The 16,290-nt window shown below is 44.6% G+C and overlaps 1 protein-coding gene across 1 annotated transcript in view; it reads right to left on the reverse strand.

The window, feature by feature from the left end:
• Positions 1-9,981, reverse strand: part of LOC122944374 (aldehyde oxidase 1-like) — a 183,561-nt gene extending 173,580 nt beyond the window's left edge. Inside the window, exons 1-2 of the mRNA XM_044302568.1 lie at positions 9,880-9,981; positions 7,709-7,766 (exon numbers count right to left, since the gene is read on the reverse strand). Of these exons, the coding sequence (XP_044158503.1) occupies positions 7,709-7,766; positions 9,880-9,933 (112 nt within the window). The 5' untranslated portion in view covers positions 9,934-9,981. The remainder of the gene's footprint in view (positions 1-7,708; positions 7,767-9,879) is intronic.
• Between the last annotated feature and the right edge of the window lie 6,309 nt (positions 9,982-16,290).

The following is a 16,290-nucleotide window of genomic DNA, read 5'->3' on the forward strand; positions in this document are numbered from 1 at the left end:
TCATACTTATGATATATATGAATGCATTATATGTGGGAAACTATTACTGATGTTTTTAGCCATAATATATTTACATATATTCTAATATATTATATATTCTACATATATATACATATACATATATATATATATATATATACACACAGACAGACATTAATGGCTGTGTGTTTTAAAGGGGTTCTGCAGTTTTTTAAACTGATTATCTATCCTCTGGATAGATCATCAGCACCTGATCATCAGCACCTGATCATCAGCACCTGACCGACACCCAGGACCCCTGCTGTCAAGCTGTTTGAGAAGGGAGCGGCGCTGCCAGTAGCGCCGCGGCCTTCTAACTGTTTACCGCAGGCCCAGTGACATCACGACTAGTATCAATGGCCTGGGCGGAGCTAAGCTCCATTCAAATGAACAGAGTTTAGCCGCGCCCAGGCCATTGATACTAGTTGCTTCATTCATTTAAAAAAATGTGAGGTAGTCCACACTGTTGTGAGCAAGGCGAGTGCGGTTATCGGTCACTATCCCCCCTGGTGCGATGAACGTCCTTTCGGACAGGACACTCGACAAGGGGCAAGCCAAGAGTTCCATGGCAAATTGTGCCAGCTCTGGCCACAGGTCAAGCCTGCACACCCAGTAGTCAAGGGGTTACTTGCTTCTGAGAGCGTCCACATCGGCCTATAACCCAATGTAGTCGGACAAGTTAACGGCACGTTTCTGCTGGAGGAGCCTATCAAGCATATACAAGGTCTGACAGGCAAGTGGTGTCGCTGCTGAATGTCAGCAAGGCGATCCATGGCTGTGTAAGATCTTCTAAATTGGCCAGAGATTTTCTTGGCCTGCCGCAAAACGTCCTGGACCCGGGGTATTTGGCAGCAAATCGCTGCACGGCTAAGTTCAGGATCGTGTGCCATGCACGACATGTGTGTCATTTTGCCCTGTTTCAGTACCCTCAGAAGATTGGCACCGTTGTCGCACACCACTTTATCATCTGTCAAATTGAGCGGGGTTAGCCACTGATTGGCCTGTGACCACAGAGCTGAAAGCAGTGCATGACCGGTGTGGCTCTTGGCTTCCAGGCACAACAGCCGCAGCACAGCATGGCAACATCTCATCTGGCACATCAAATGGGTTCTGGGGGCTTGGGGGGTGCAGCAGAAGAGGCGGTAGCAGTGGAAAAGGAGGAGTCAGCCGTGGAGGAGGCGGAGGATGGAATAGGAGGAGGAGACGAAGAGGCAGGCCTGCATGCAATCTGTGGCGGTAACACCAAATCCACATGCGTGCCATGGGTTACATGCTTGATGGCCGTCAGAAGGTTCACCCAGTGGGCAGTAAAAGTTATGTACCTTCCATGCCCGTGTTTGCTAGACCACGAGTCTGTGGTCAGATGTATTTTGGCACCGACACTGTGTGCCAGAGATATATTAACGTGGCCATATAGTTCAGGGATGCCCATCTGGGAGATATATTTCCTTCAGTGGACCTTCCATTGCGGTGTGCCAATAGCCACAAATTTTATAAAGGCCTCTGAGTCCACCAATTTATATGGCAGTAGTTGGTGGCCTAGCAGTTCCGACAAGCCAGAGGATTATCCGGGGTCATCATTTTTTTACGTTCGAACATCTGGGCCACGGAAGCCTGCCTTGTGCAAGATGAATGCAACGACGGCATGGTGGAAGGTGGAGTGGAGGAAAAATGGGAGGAGAGAGGAGAAGGAGAAGAGGCAGGACATGGAACGCCAGGAGTGTGGCTTTTTGAGTTCTGACGGCATTGCTCCCACTGGGCTCGGTGATGGGAGGCCAGGTGCCTTCTTAAGGCAGTCGTCCCTAGGTGAGCGTTAGGCTTACCGCGTTGACAGCACAGGCTGCAGATGGCAACACTATTGTCAGCAGCTGACACGTTAAAAAAAAGCCCACACTGTGGAGCTATGTGCAGGCACCCTGGGAGCGCAAGATGTGACCGTGCATGGTGGATGGCTCGTTCCAGATACATTTGCAGTCTGCTTTTTGCCTCCTGTGCACTGCGAGTTCTGCCTGCTTCTCCTCCTTCTCCTACTTATGTGCTGCTCCGTCTCTCACTCTGACCACCCCTCCCCTCCTCTTCCTCTCTTATGGGCACCCATGTGACGTCCATTTACACGTCATCATCGTCACCACCACTGACATTAGAGATCTTGGAGTAGCCAGCAACAGCGGAAGGCACTCAACCAACTCTGGTGCGTCCTTTGACATAATCGCATGCACCTTCTCCAACTTCACACTTAGGTTCAGGCCTGGTGCACCTGCCTGACCCCTACCACTCCTGCAGAACGGCCTGCCTCTTCCTCTGCCTGTCATTTTCAAAATGACCCTGTGCCAAAGTCAATAGAGAAGAGCAGTACTTATATATGGCAGGCCTCAATCAGTTTTTAGTTAAACTGGTATATCACCCTCAAGCAGTAATTTTGTGGACGCAGGTATATGGAAAACCTCTATCACTATTTTGTGGAAGCTGATATATGGCAGGCCTCAATCAGTTGTTAGTTGAAGCTGGTATATCAAAACCCGCAATCTGTATTTTGTGGACGCAGGTATATGGAAAATCTCTATCACTATTTTGTGGAAGCTGATGCAGTATATGGAAGGCCTCAATCAGTTGTTAGTTGAATCTGGTATATCACCCTCAAGCAGTAATTTTGTGGACGCAGGTATATGGAAAACCTCTATCACTATTTTGTGGAAGCTGATATATGGCAGGCCTAAATCGGTTGTTAGTTGAAGCTGGTATATCAAAATCTGCAATCTGTATTTTGTGGACGCAGGTATATGGAAAACCTCTATCACTATTTTGTGGAAGCTGAAATATGGAAAGCCTCAATCAGTTGTTAGTTAAAGCTGGTATATCACGCTCAAGCAGTAATTTTGTGGACACAGGTATATGGAAACCCTTTTATTACTATTTTGTGGAAGCTGATATATGGCAGGCCTCAATCAGTTGTTAGTTGAAGCTAGTATATCAAAACCCGCAATCTGTATTTTGTGGATGCAGGTATATGGAAAACCTCTATCACTATTTTGTGGAAGCTGATACAGTATATGGAAGGCCTCAATCAGTTGTTAGTTGAAGCTGGTATATCACCCTCAAGCAGTAATTGTGTGGACACAGGTATATGGACACCCTCTATCACTATTTTGTGGAAGCTGATATATGGCAGGCCTCAATCAGTTATATCATAACCCGCAATCTGTATTTTGTGGTTGCAGGTTTATGAAAAACCTCTATTACTATTTTGTGGAAGCTGATATATGGCAGGCCTCAATCAGTTGTTAGTTGTAGCTGGTATATCAAAACCCTCAATCTGTATTTTGTGGATGCAGGTATATGGAAAACCTCTATAACCATTTTGTGGAAGCTGATATATGGGAGGCCTAAATCAGTTGTTAGTTGAAGCAGGTATATCAAAACCCTCAATCTGTATTTTGTGGACGCAGGTATATGGAAAACCTCTATCACTATTTTGTGGAAGCGGATATATGGAAGGCCTTAATCAGATGTTAGTTGAAGCTGGTATATTACCCTAAAGCAGTAATTTTGTGGACGCAGGTATATGGAAAACCTCTATCACTATTTAGTGAAAGCTGAGATATGGCAGGCCTCAATCAGTTGTTAGTTGAAACTGGTATATCAAAACCTGCAATCTATATTTTGTGGACGCAGGTATATGGAAAACCTCTATCACTATTTTGTGGAAGCTGATACAGTATATGGAAGGCCTCAATTAGTTGTTAGTTGAAGCTGGTATATCACCCTCAAGCAGTAATTTTGTGGAAGCTGATATATGGCAGCCCTCAATCAGTATTTTCTTGAAGCATACAAATGCACTATAATATACTTTCTATGTTAGAAAGTATATTATAAGTATATGACACCCCTCCATGTATCGCAACTATCGATAACACAACGTTACCAGCCCTTAAAAGGATTTTTGTGGCCCAATTAGCTAGCGTTTGGTGTCCCTAAGTTCCTAACCGCCTGTCCCTGCTCCAAAATGCAACCTCTCCTTACACTGGCACAACACATAATGTAAAATGGCTGCCAGATCGGGTTCTGTTATAGGGTTGGGGGTATGTCCATGTTCTGAAATGTCTCAATTGGCAGGCCTGTCCCACCTGATGGATGTGTCATGGGTCAAAGTTCGGTGCAATGCAAAAGAATATGGCGCACACGGACATCGCTATACGTTTGCATGTTCGGTGGATCGCGAAAGCACATAGTTCGACGCAAACCGACCGCCGGGTGAACCTCAAGGCCCATCTAGTCTGCCCAATATACTGAATACTATGTATAGCCCCTAGCCCTATCTTATATAAAGGATGGCCTTATGCCTATCCCATGGATGCTTAAACTCCTTCACTGTATTTGCAGCTACAACTTCTGCAGGAAGGCTATTCCATGCATCCACTACTCTCTCAGTAAAGTAATACTTCCTGATATTACTTTTAAACCTTTGCCCCTCTAATTTAAAACGATGACCTCTTGCAGCAGTTTTTCTTCTTTTAAATATTCTCTCCTCTTTTACCTTGTTGATTCCCTTTATGTATTTTAAAGTTTCTATCATATCCCCTCTGTCTCATCTTTCTTTCAAGCTATACATGTTAAGGTCCTTTAATCTTTCCTGGTAAGTTTTATCCTGCAATCCATGTACCAGTTTAGTAGCTCTTCTCTGAACTGTCTCCAAAGTATCAATTTCCTTCTGGAGATATGGTCTCCAGTACTGCGCACAATACTCCAAATGAGATCTCACTAGTGCTCTGTAGAGCGGCATGAGCACCTCCCTCTTTCTACTGGTAATGCCTCTCCCTATACACCCAAGCATTCTGCTAGCATTTCCTGCTGCTGTATGAAATTGTCTGTCTACCTTTAAGTCTTCTGAAATAATGACCCCTAAATCCCTTTTCTCAGATACTGAGGTTAGGACTGTATGTGAGGGGTGTACTCACTTTTGTGAGATACTGTACATGTAGGGGGTCTGATCTACGGTCTGCATTTAGGGAGTCTGGTCTGGGGTCTGTAGTTATTTTGGAGGCCCGCATTTCTTTTGGGTCTGTTCTGGGTCTGTATTTATTCATGTGTCTATATTCTGTTGTATAGTCTGGTGTATATATTTATTTAAGGAATGTGGTCCTGGGGACTGCATTTATTCTGTAGTCATTTTCAGATTTATTCCTGAGTTTGCATTGATTATGGGGACTATACTTATTTTGGGGTCAGTTTATTCCGGGCTCTTTATTTTCATATCTGTTTTTATTAAGGTGTCCGAATTCAGGCAGAAGTCTATTTATTCAGGGGTCTGGTTTAGCATCTGTATTTATTTTTGGATGTGGTCTCAGTCTGTATTTATTCTGGGGTCTATATTTACCGTGTTGTGAAGTATGAAGTATTTGGTACATTCTGGGTTCTGTATTTATTTTGAAGACTGTACTTATTTTGGGATCTTAATTTTGGTTATAGTGAAGGATATGTACATTATTTGTTTATAGTTAGCAGTATTTGGAGGCATGGCCTATGTAACTGGAGGCACATGTTCAAACATTTTTGGAATTTGCTCATCACACCTTCTCTGAATCTCTGAAATTGATGTGCTCCTGAGGTGCCTGTAGAGAGAATGGGAGTGGTAGTGGCCCGATGAAGTGTTGTGTCATGGTGTGCTCTCTCAGGCCGTTGCTCCCTGAGTATTGGTGTAGTGGAAAGGTGGTTTGAAGAATTAGGCCAGAAGTGAAAATATTAAAGGGATTTTTTGAGATTTTTTTTTTTACTGTTGACCTAGCTTCTGGACACTCTGCTTTTCCTAGGGCAGTGACGACACATTTATTGATTACATGGCCTGCGTTAAGCTGTTCATTTTTTTCTGCGTGGGTTCAATGCGTTTTGATCAGTTTTTCACGCGCGTGATAAAAAACTGAAGGTTTACAAACAACATCTCCTAGCAACCATCAGTGAAAAAAAAAATTGCATCTGCACCTGCTTGCGGATGTAATGCGTTTTTTACGCAGCCCTATTCAGTTCTATGGGGCCAGGGCTGCGTGAAAAACACAGACTATAGAACATGCTACGTTTTTCATCCAAAGCAGAACTGATGCAGACTCATTGACATGACTGGGTCCGGATTCAGTGCGGGTGCTATGCGTTCACGTCACACATTGCACCCGAGCGGAAAACTCCCTCGTGTGAAAGGGGCCTTAGGTTTAATATGAGCCAGACAGTCTTAAAAATTTTCAAATTTATCACAGTGGCTCAAGTTGTATGATACATTTGAGACATATTTAAACTAACTGTAAGTTAACACTGTCTATTGGTTGGTCACATTTCTGCTACTTTTTCTCTACAGAATTTTGCATCAGTTTGGCACATTTTAGGCCTGTGTCCTTTGCTTTAAAGATATGCCCCTTGTCAAGTGAGTATAAAATTGGAGAAAACCTATGTATGTAACATCCCAGAGTTATGTTACGAAACTCTTTTACCCTACTACAACATGTTAAGGGCATTAACATTGTCATCTTGTGTAATTTCATGTAATTTCCTCACAATTGTGTATTCTAAACCTTATAAATGTATATTGCTGTAATGTTCATGTTCACCAGCAGGTGGCAGCAATGTGTTCAGCAAGGACTTAGCTACAGTTTAGTGTTTCTAGGCTGGAATAGTACATTCCAGTTTAGCTCCCCCCTCTGTGAGGAGGTGTGGAATGTTCCCACATCCTGCCTCATGGGGAGAGGAGGAAGTTAGAGTTAGTGTGTAACCCACCCCCTGCTAGGGGTAGGGTGTGCGTAGTAGGAGCTCCCAGATATAGGGATCCAAAGCCAGGATCTTGTCTCGGCTGAGACATTGATCATCATCCCCAGCCTGAGCCTTGCAGTTTCAGCTGGAAGAAGCAAGCAGAGAACGCCAGAATTCCAGGAAGAACCATACCCTGTGAAGCTAACTGTGAGTGCAGACCAAAGACCCAGGAGAAGCCATATAATCCTTCTCAAAGCTAGTCAGTCCCCAAGACAGCAGAAGATAGATAGTGCAGAAGATAAATTCCTGCCACATTACAGAGCTACTAAGCAGACGTCCTTTTCCTGCAAAAGCTCCAGGCACATGATACAGCAGAAGCCAGATTCCTGCCACACATTGCCAATACCTGCTGAGACTTCAGACTAATGCTGTATCTCACTTGGATGAAAGCTGCATCTAGTAAAGACAAGTTTGAACTTTATTCCAAGTCTGGATCTCAATTATTGTTGCAAATCCCTCAATTACTCCTACTAGAAACACACTCATTTTATTGCAAGTGAGCCAGGATCCAGGAGTCCAGCCGTACCCAGGTAGGAGACACCGTTGACACTATTGCCATTACCACACAGAGACATTACACCACTCTGGCATTCCTAACCTGGTACCTGAGTTACAACACCTTAAAGGGTTAGTACCCTGCGCAAGCTGCAATTGGCGTCACGAACAAAACTATAGACTATTATACCCATATCCTGACCGACTGCATAATTTGGCATCCGTGTAACCGCACCACGGTTCGGCTCTACTGCATGTACACCAATTTACACTACGTTTTTTAGATACATCTGTGGTGAGGACACATTAGTAAATCTCAACCTGTGTGTTAGTTTTGCCGTAACGAATACAGTTTCATACCTCTGTACTGGCACCATAAACATCAAGCTGCGCAAAAGGATACAATGCTTTCTCAAGTATGGAAGCAACTGAATTTCAGGATCCGCATTTCTTTCTACTATCTAGAGTAAAGAAAATACATAAAATGTGTTGTTAATGCAGCAGAGAATCAACAAAGCTATATAAAAAAATCTAACTCAGGCAACTGAAGAATTATAAACTGTATTTATTAGGGTATGGCCAAATGGAGCGGCTAGCGCATGGTGGAGACATATGTGGATGAAAACTGTGCAGCCTTGTGAGCCTCAGCTATTTGGTATTAGATTTGATTGGCATTCTCTTGCCTATCATCAATGGCCAGGTTGCTTTCGGCAGCATCGCGGGTATGTCTCCCCTGTGTGGCAATTGCCTAGTTTGGTCGTACCTTATAGGTTTATTTACATGTTCGGTTCAGATTGCAGTTTTCAGAAGACATACAAAAAAAGGGGCTTTTAAGATTATAAATATTGATGACTTATCTTAAGGCTAGGTCATCAATACCAGAACAGTGGGTGTCCAACATTCATTCATTTAAATTGAAGCTGAGCTTCAGCACACAGTATTGGCCTCTAAAATGTGGTCAGAGCTGTGCTTCCGTCTCTATACACTGTGTTACCTGTAAGGATGATTTTATACAAAGTTTATTGGATGTTTTTAATCTCAGCATCTTTAAATTTTTTTTTGCAAAAGTTCTACAGCCAGATGTTAGCTGGAATTCTGTAGTGAAATTTTAAAATGCACCACTGACAATTTTTTTATTTGTTTATGGTGTTTTTCCTCACTTTTAGGCTAGTTTCACACCTGCGGCACAGCTCTCCAACTGGCTGTCCTGGCAGAGAACAGCCTGCCGGTGCTCTCTGGATTTGGCATTGCTGATAAAGCCCCCAATGACTTTAATGGGATCCGACAGCTCCCCAGGATTCAGTTGGACAAAAAACGCTGCACACAGTGGTTTTTGTCCAGATGATTTTTGGCATACCCTGCTAGAACAGCGTGCTGGAGAGCTGTGCTGCACATTTGAGAGTAGCCTTAGTGAGTTTCTTGGGTGCATGTTGTTTGTTTTAAATTTTGCACACTCTTACGTAGACACAAGTTAATTGACTACCAAGCTGGCACAATTATGTTGCAATCATTGAGAAGCGTATTACAAGATTATCTCAATTTTCAGATTAACTCAAGAGTGTTCTTGAGAAATATGCTGGCCTAGATTTACTAATCGTGTGTAAGTGTAGGCTGTCTAAACCTGTACTAGATTTATCTCAGTGCCCTAGGCTGGATGATACATCTCATGCAGGGATAGACACTTTTCTCTGACTATTGGTTGGCTTACATTCTGACCGATTTTAAACAAGAATTGCAGCAAAATTTTGGAGAAAAATGGTGCATCTTAGCCCACCCCTTCCCAATTAAGCTTTGCCCAATTTCTGCTAAGCCCCATCCCATGTCAAGCATGTCAGAAAAAAATGTAGAAACCCTAGATGTGCCACTTTTTTTTTTTAGACAGAATTTTGGTGTAGACACATTAGTAAATCTGGGTCACTCTCTCTACTACAGTGCCTTGCAAAAGTATTCACCCTCCTTGACTTTTTTTTCGTATTTTGGTGCCTCACAACCTGGAATTAACATGGATTGTTTGAGGATTTGCATAATTTAATTTACAGAACATGCCCACAACTTTGAAGATGTTTTTTTTTTATTATTATGAAGCAAACAACAAATATGACAAAATAACAGAAAAAGTCAATGTGCATAACTATTCACCCCCTAAAGTCAATACATTGTAGAGCCATCTTTTGTGGCAATCACAGCTCCAAGTCGCTTTGGATAAGTCTCTATGAGTTGCCACATCTTACCACTTGGATTTTTCCCCAGAAAAAAAATGGCATTTACCCAAATGTACCTCAAAGGTGAAAAAAGCCTTTGCTAAAAACACCTTCTTGTCCTGCATTTAATATTTTGTATAGGCTTTCATGCCACTTTCAAACCCCCAGAAAAAAACAGCAAACCCTTCAAAAATACGAGAAAGAACCTAAATGTAAAACTAGCATAAGGATAGATTCACAGATGCAATTTTTGGTGCAGTTTTTAATCTAAAGCCAAGAGTGGATACAAAACTGAAGACACATTATAAGGTATGATTAAAATGGCCCATTACAATGGAGAAAATGATCTGTGACCCATCAGAATATAACATACCTTTTTCCCATTCACAAAGAAAACCAGCTCATCTGAACACCGCAGATGAGACATCTCTTCAACTGTGAGGAGCTCTGATAAGAAGTGTTCATCAAACTGTTTCCCAACACCAGTAAGGCGTATTATAAAAGGATTCTGAGGCTAACTTTTTTCAGCTTGTAAACTCACCAAACAGGTCATATTTCAAGATCAAGTATCTACTTCGCCTTGTACGGGACTTACCTGATCTCCTTATTCACACTATGCCAGATGCATAATTATAAGCATGCAGAGAGTGTGGTCATGCCTGGCCAAGGAACCTGAGGGGTTCCATAAGGCACCTGTTCCCCATCTGAGGAGACTAGTATTGTAAATGAAGCATGATTGGAGGGGAGCCCTGTGATTTTGCATTGAGGCCACAAGTTCTGCACTGACATTAATTAATCAATGTATTAATTAGAGATGAGCGAATCGAAGCTGACAAAGTGGAATTCGTTCCGAATTTCTGGAAAAATTTGATTTGCACCGAATGCGAATTTACTCGCACTTCGTGGTAACGAATCAAATTTTTTTCCTAAAATGGCTGCTGCACATGTGAGGACATGGGGCAAAGGAACTCTGGGAAGACGGGATCATCCACAATGCCATGCATGCAGCCAGTCATCAGCCTGCCCTATAAATAGCGGCAGCCATCTTAGATTTTGCCATTTACCAGTGTACTTAGTGTAGGGAGAGACGTCTGCAGGCGCTAGGGACAGTGATAGAAAATAAGTAATTGTGATAATTTAAAAAACTACCGTATTTACAAGTGCAGGGAAAGATTATTCAAGGTGTAGAGAAGGGATATGGAGGAATCATTCCACAACATTTCTGTTGAACAGGGTTCAGTCTGGGAAGTTACAGCCTGGGTAATAGGAACAATCTAATTACACCTTGCAGCACTGACTGGGGATCCAAATCGCCTTTACACAGCTCTGTAATTCCATCTGTTTTTATTAGGGTGAAAGTGCTGTTTGATACAGGCATTAACATGGGTTATAACAAGGAAATATTTCTGGGTTTTATTTGCCCTAGTGCGGTGCAGTTATATGTTCTAAAGCATTTTTTGGCTTGCCTTAGAGGGGAAAAAAGGGCTTATTAGCAGTTGTGTGGTGAAGTGCGAAAATACAGCCCTTTTTGTTGTGTATTAGTGGAAAAAGGAAAAAATATATTTGCCACTCAGCGGTGCAGTTATCTGTTTTAAAGCCCTTTTTTGCATGTATTAGTGGAAAAGGGAAAATATATTTGCCGCTCAGCAGTGCAGTTATCTGTTTTAAAGCCCTTTTTTGCATGTATTAGTGGAAAAGGGAAAATATATTTGCCGCTCAGCAGTGCAGTCATATATTCTAAAGCCCAGTTTGCCGTGTTTTAGTGGCGAAAAAAATATATATTCGCCGTCATTGTTGCAAAAAGCCTTTTGTGTAAAAGTAGAAACAAAATTAGGGCCTAATTGCCACTCTGCGGTGCAGTGAAATCAGTGAAATATTCTAAAGCCCAGTTTGCCATGTATTACAGGCGAAATAAAAATGTATTCGCCATCCAGCGTTGCACATATCTGTTGAAAAGCTTGTTGTGTTCTGTAAAAGTTGGGTTTTTTTTTTGCCTAATTGCCCTTGTGCGGTGCAGTGCTATACTCTAAAGCCCAGTTTGCTGTGTATTAGTGGCGAAATAAAAATGTATTTGCCGTCCAGCGTTACACTAATCAGTTGAAAAGCCTGTTGTGTTTTGTAAAATTTTAATTAAATTAGGGCCTAATTGCCATTTAGTGGTGCAGTGAGATATTTTACAGCCCTGTTTGCCATGTAATAGTGGCGAAATAAAAATAGATTCGCCGTAAAGCGTTGCACTTATCTGTTGAAAAGCCTGTTTTGTTCTGTAACAGTTTAAAAAATGTAGGGCCTATTTTCCATTCTGCGGTGCAGGGAAATATTTTAAAGTCCAGTTTGCCGTGTATTACTGGCGAAATAAAAATATATGCGGCGTCGCCATAAAGTATCCTGGTAGAACCGCGGCTCCGATGTGGTGGTCCAGCCTGCTGCAGCAACCGCTGCATCACCCACTGGCATGCAACCAGTTTCTGGCAGTTAAGGCTCCACCACCTCAGCCGAAGGGAGCTGTCTGTCCTTCCCATCATCTGCCGGTCCTGATGCTCCTGCTCCTCCTACTCCTCGTCAAGAATTCTGTCAGCAATCGATCACCAAAGTGATTGCCAAGAGACAACAGTATGCGTGCACTCATCCAAGGACGAAAAGCTGAATGTGCTCCTGGCCAAGTTGCTGGTGCTGTAGTCCCTCCCTTTCCAAGTGGTGGACGCTGCACCTTTCAGAGAACTGATGGTTGTGCCGAGCCGAGGTGGAGAGTCCCAAGCTGTCATTTCTTTGCCAAAAAGGCAGCACCAGCCCTGCACAAATATGTAGAACAGAAGGTGGGCCAGTCTTTGAGCCTGTCGGTGTCTGCCATATTGCTTAGCAGTGCTGACGTATGGAGCTGTAACTACGGTCAGTTACAGTACATGTCCTTTACGGCCCACTGGGTGAATGTGGTTCCTCCACAGCTACATGAGCAACTTGGCCAGGTGACGCCGCTTCCTCCTCCACGTTGCCACGCTGTTGGTCCAGCGACAATGTCCGCCTCTGCCTCCTCATCCTCCACCGTGTCCTCAGCCTCCACTGCAGGGACAATGCACAGTGCCCCTCCAGCATACCACATGTGCAGGGCACAGCAGTGTCACGCTGTTCTGCACCTCGTTTGCCTGGGCAAACGGAGTAACACAGGGGAGGAACTGCTCCGTGTCCTTCAGCAAGAAATTGAATACTAGCTTTCTCTGCGACAACTGAAAATCTGAACCATGGTGACCGACAACAGAAACAACATTGTGTCGGCGCTGTGTCAAGGAGGGCTGAGCCATGCGCCCCCCATGCATGGCACACGTGTGCAATCTGGTTGTCAAGCGGTTCCTAAAGTCTTCCAGCCATCTGCAAGACATCCTAAAAATGGCCAGGAAACTTTGCATGCACTTCAGCTACTCGTACACCGCAAAGCACACACTCCTTGAGCTGCAGCGGCATAACGGCATCTCCCACCTGTTGAAATTCCACCCTCTATATGTTGGACCGACTGTACGAACAGAGAAAGGCCATCAACGATTTCCTGATGATTCAAGCAGACAGGATTACTCCCCTGTGTAACCTCGATGTCAGCCAGTGGCAGCTCATGCATGGCACCTGCCGTTTGCTCAGGCCCTTTGAGGAGGCCATATTATTTGGCAGTCGCCAGAACTTTGGGATGAACAATGTCATTCAACTGTTTCATGTCCTGGAACAGATTCTGGTAAATCTGGCTGGACAAGGGACTGGAGATGTAGCGCCTAGATCTCATGGGCACATGAGCCCTGTGGGGGCTGAACTGGAGGAGGAAGAGGAGGACATTGGAGCACAAGCAATGTGTAGAGAAATGTTTTTTTTTCTACACAGGTGACAGGAGTGGAGTAGCATGAGGAACAGGAACAGCCAGAGGAGCTACAGGGTGATGAGGAAGATGAGGCAGAGGACCCAGACACACCATGGCGGCAGTATGCAGTGGAGATGGAGGCAGGGAGTCCTTCTGAGTCACTTGTGCAAATGGCCCGATGCATGCTCACTTGCTTGGGTAGTGACAGCCGAATTCTCACCATTCGGCATAGGGATGACTTCTGGCTCTCCCACCTTGTTGGACCCTTGCTACGGGTCCAAAATGGGGGCCTTTTTTACACCTGCTGAGAGGGAGGACAAACTGAACTTCTCCATGTAGTCAATTGGCGGCTGCCTATCTGCGCCATCGTCCATCCTCTCGCAGGTATGACCGGGAGGGCCCTCTGTGCTCATGTTACACTGCCATGGCTGCTGGGGAGAGGTGGGGTGGCAGGAGCAGTACCATCTCTATCAGCAGCAGCCTGAGTCTACAGTCGCTGATAAGCAGCTTTCTTCACCCACATAGTGAAGAAACTACTCACCAGCAGCTAGACCTGAACCAGCAGGTGGTGGCATACTTGGAGTGCACCCTGCCAGCTGACATTGAAGATCCACTGGACTACTGGGCAGCTAAACTGGATTTATGGCCGCAACTGGCCGAGTTTGCCCTGGAAAAGATGTCCTGACCGGCCAGTAGTGTGGCATCAGAGCGGGTGTTTAGTGTGGCAGGGGCCATAGTTACCCCAAAAAGAACTGTCCACCAAAAATGAAAAGGCTGACCTTTGTGAAGATAAATCAGGCGTGGATCAGCCAGGATTTCCACCCACCAATTCCTGATGCATCAGATTAGATCATCCATGGTGCCACACCAACACTTTGACAAAAGAGACTGGTTTCTTCTGGCTAACTGCCTCAGCTACTATTCTGATGCTGCCACCCGCACCTTCTTTTACCCACCATCTTCAGCGGGTACTGGTACTGACACCCACCTCCACACTATGTCACCTTACGACTCTGTGGCCTCCTGATGCTGCCGCCACCTCCACACGATGTCACCTTGCCACTCTGTGGTCTCCTCATGCTGCTGCCACCTCCACACTATGTCACCTTGCCACTCTGTTGTCTTCTGATGCTGCTACCACCTCCACAATCTGTCATTGTGCCACTCAGTGGCCTCCTTATGCTGCTGCCACCTACAGACTCTGTGATTTGGCCACTCGGTGGTCTCCTCATGCTGCTTCCACCTCACCACTATGTCACCTTGCCACTTTGTGGTATCCTCATGCTACTGCCAACTCCACACTATGTCACCTTGAGACTCTGTGGTCTTCTGATGCAGCCGCCACCTATAGACTCTGTGATTGGGCCACTCTGTGGTCTCCTCATGCTGCTTTCACCTCACCACTATGTCACCTTGCCACTCTGTGGTCTCCTCATGCTCTTCCCACCCTCCCTTCTTCATGTCTGGGCCTCTATTTAGCCTCTTTGGCTTGGCTGACATCATCATTTTTTTGGCCCTTCCTCTAATCTGTCAGAAGGAAGGTAAAATGAGACACACAACGGATCCTGTCTGTGTAGCAGCTGTAAGGCCTGTATGGTCCCATCAGAATTGGCTTGTGATTTGGTAGCCAAAAGCAGGAGTGGGTACAAAACACAGAAGACTTGCAAATATTCCATTCAAAATAATCTGTGATGTCAACACTAACTTACTGCCGACACCCTCATCACTCTGTCGGGGGGCTCTACTTGTATAAGCGTTTAATATAACAGGTTCTGTAGACATCTATGTGGAATCAGCTGACGACGGTGGAAAAGGAGTGTACTTGTTCTTGGCACTAACATCAACCTGTAAGGCTGAGTTCATACTTGAGGTATTTGGTTAGTTTTGGCCCTGTGACTTTCCTAAATAAGGCTACTTTCACACTAGCGTTCAGAGCGGATCCGTTCCGCACGGCCTCCGCACGGCCAGGCGGACACCCGAACGCTGCAAGCAGCGTTCAGGTGTCCGCCTGCTGAGCGGAGCGGAGGCTGAACGCCGCCAGACTGATGCATTCTGAGCGGATCCGCGTCCACTCAGAATGCATTAGGGCTGGACGGAAGCGTTCGGGTCCGCTTATGAGCCCCTTCAAACGGAGCTCACAAGCGGACAGCCGAACGCTAGTGTGAAAGTAGCCTAAGTGAAGTATGCAGTGATTCTAAGAGCGACGCCTGCCATCTGCATGTCATATGGTATTTCACTACCACAGCAGACTCCCTATGCGTGTTACTGCAAGGCACAATGTTCTACACCACTATAAAGGCTCTCTGCAGCCAGGAAATAGCAGTTTTTAACGTAATTCACCACAAATAAATTCGGATTGAACCGCATTTTTCCCCAAAAAATCGGCGAACCGGCAAATCAAATTTTTTAAAAATTCGCTCATCTCTAGTATTAATGGGCCAATGCACAGGCCATTATCTGGAACAAACTAAACATTCACGTTAATGGCAAGACTGTGTCAGGATCTGTTCAGGAAAAAACTTTTTTTGCACACAAGTCAATCCTTTTTTTTCAACCGCGTTCAGTGTGGGTTTTTTTTGCGTCAGGATTGTATACATTTTTCATGCGTGTGAAGAAAAACTGAAAAATAATTATCTACATCTCCTAGCAAAGATCCTTTAAGAACGTATTGCATCCGGATCTCTTCCATTTTTCACGCAAGCCGCATTCATTTCTGTGGGTGCAGGGCTGCGTGAAAATCACACAATATAGAACATTCTGTGATTTTTCCTGAACGCAAAGATAATGCATGAAAAACGAGTGTACATACCCCACTGGAATAAATAAGTCAGGATTCAGTCCGGATGCTGTGTGTTCATGCATTACATCTGGATTGAATACTCGCTTGTGTGAAAAGGGTCCTCAGGGTTATTTCAGATGAGTACGTCCAGTGCAGAAAAACAT

The sequence above is a fragment of the Bufo gargarizans genome, chromosome 8 (genome assembly GCF_014858855.1).
Source record: "Bufo gargarizans isolate SCDJY-AF-19 chromosome 8, ASM1485885v1, whole genome shotgun sequence".
In the NCBI taxonomy this organism is placed as follows: domain Eukaryota; kingdom Metazoa; phylum Chordata; class Amphibia; order Anura; family Bufonidae; genus Bufo; species Bufo gargarizans.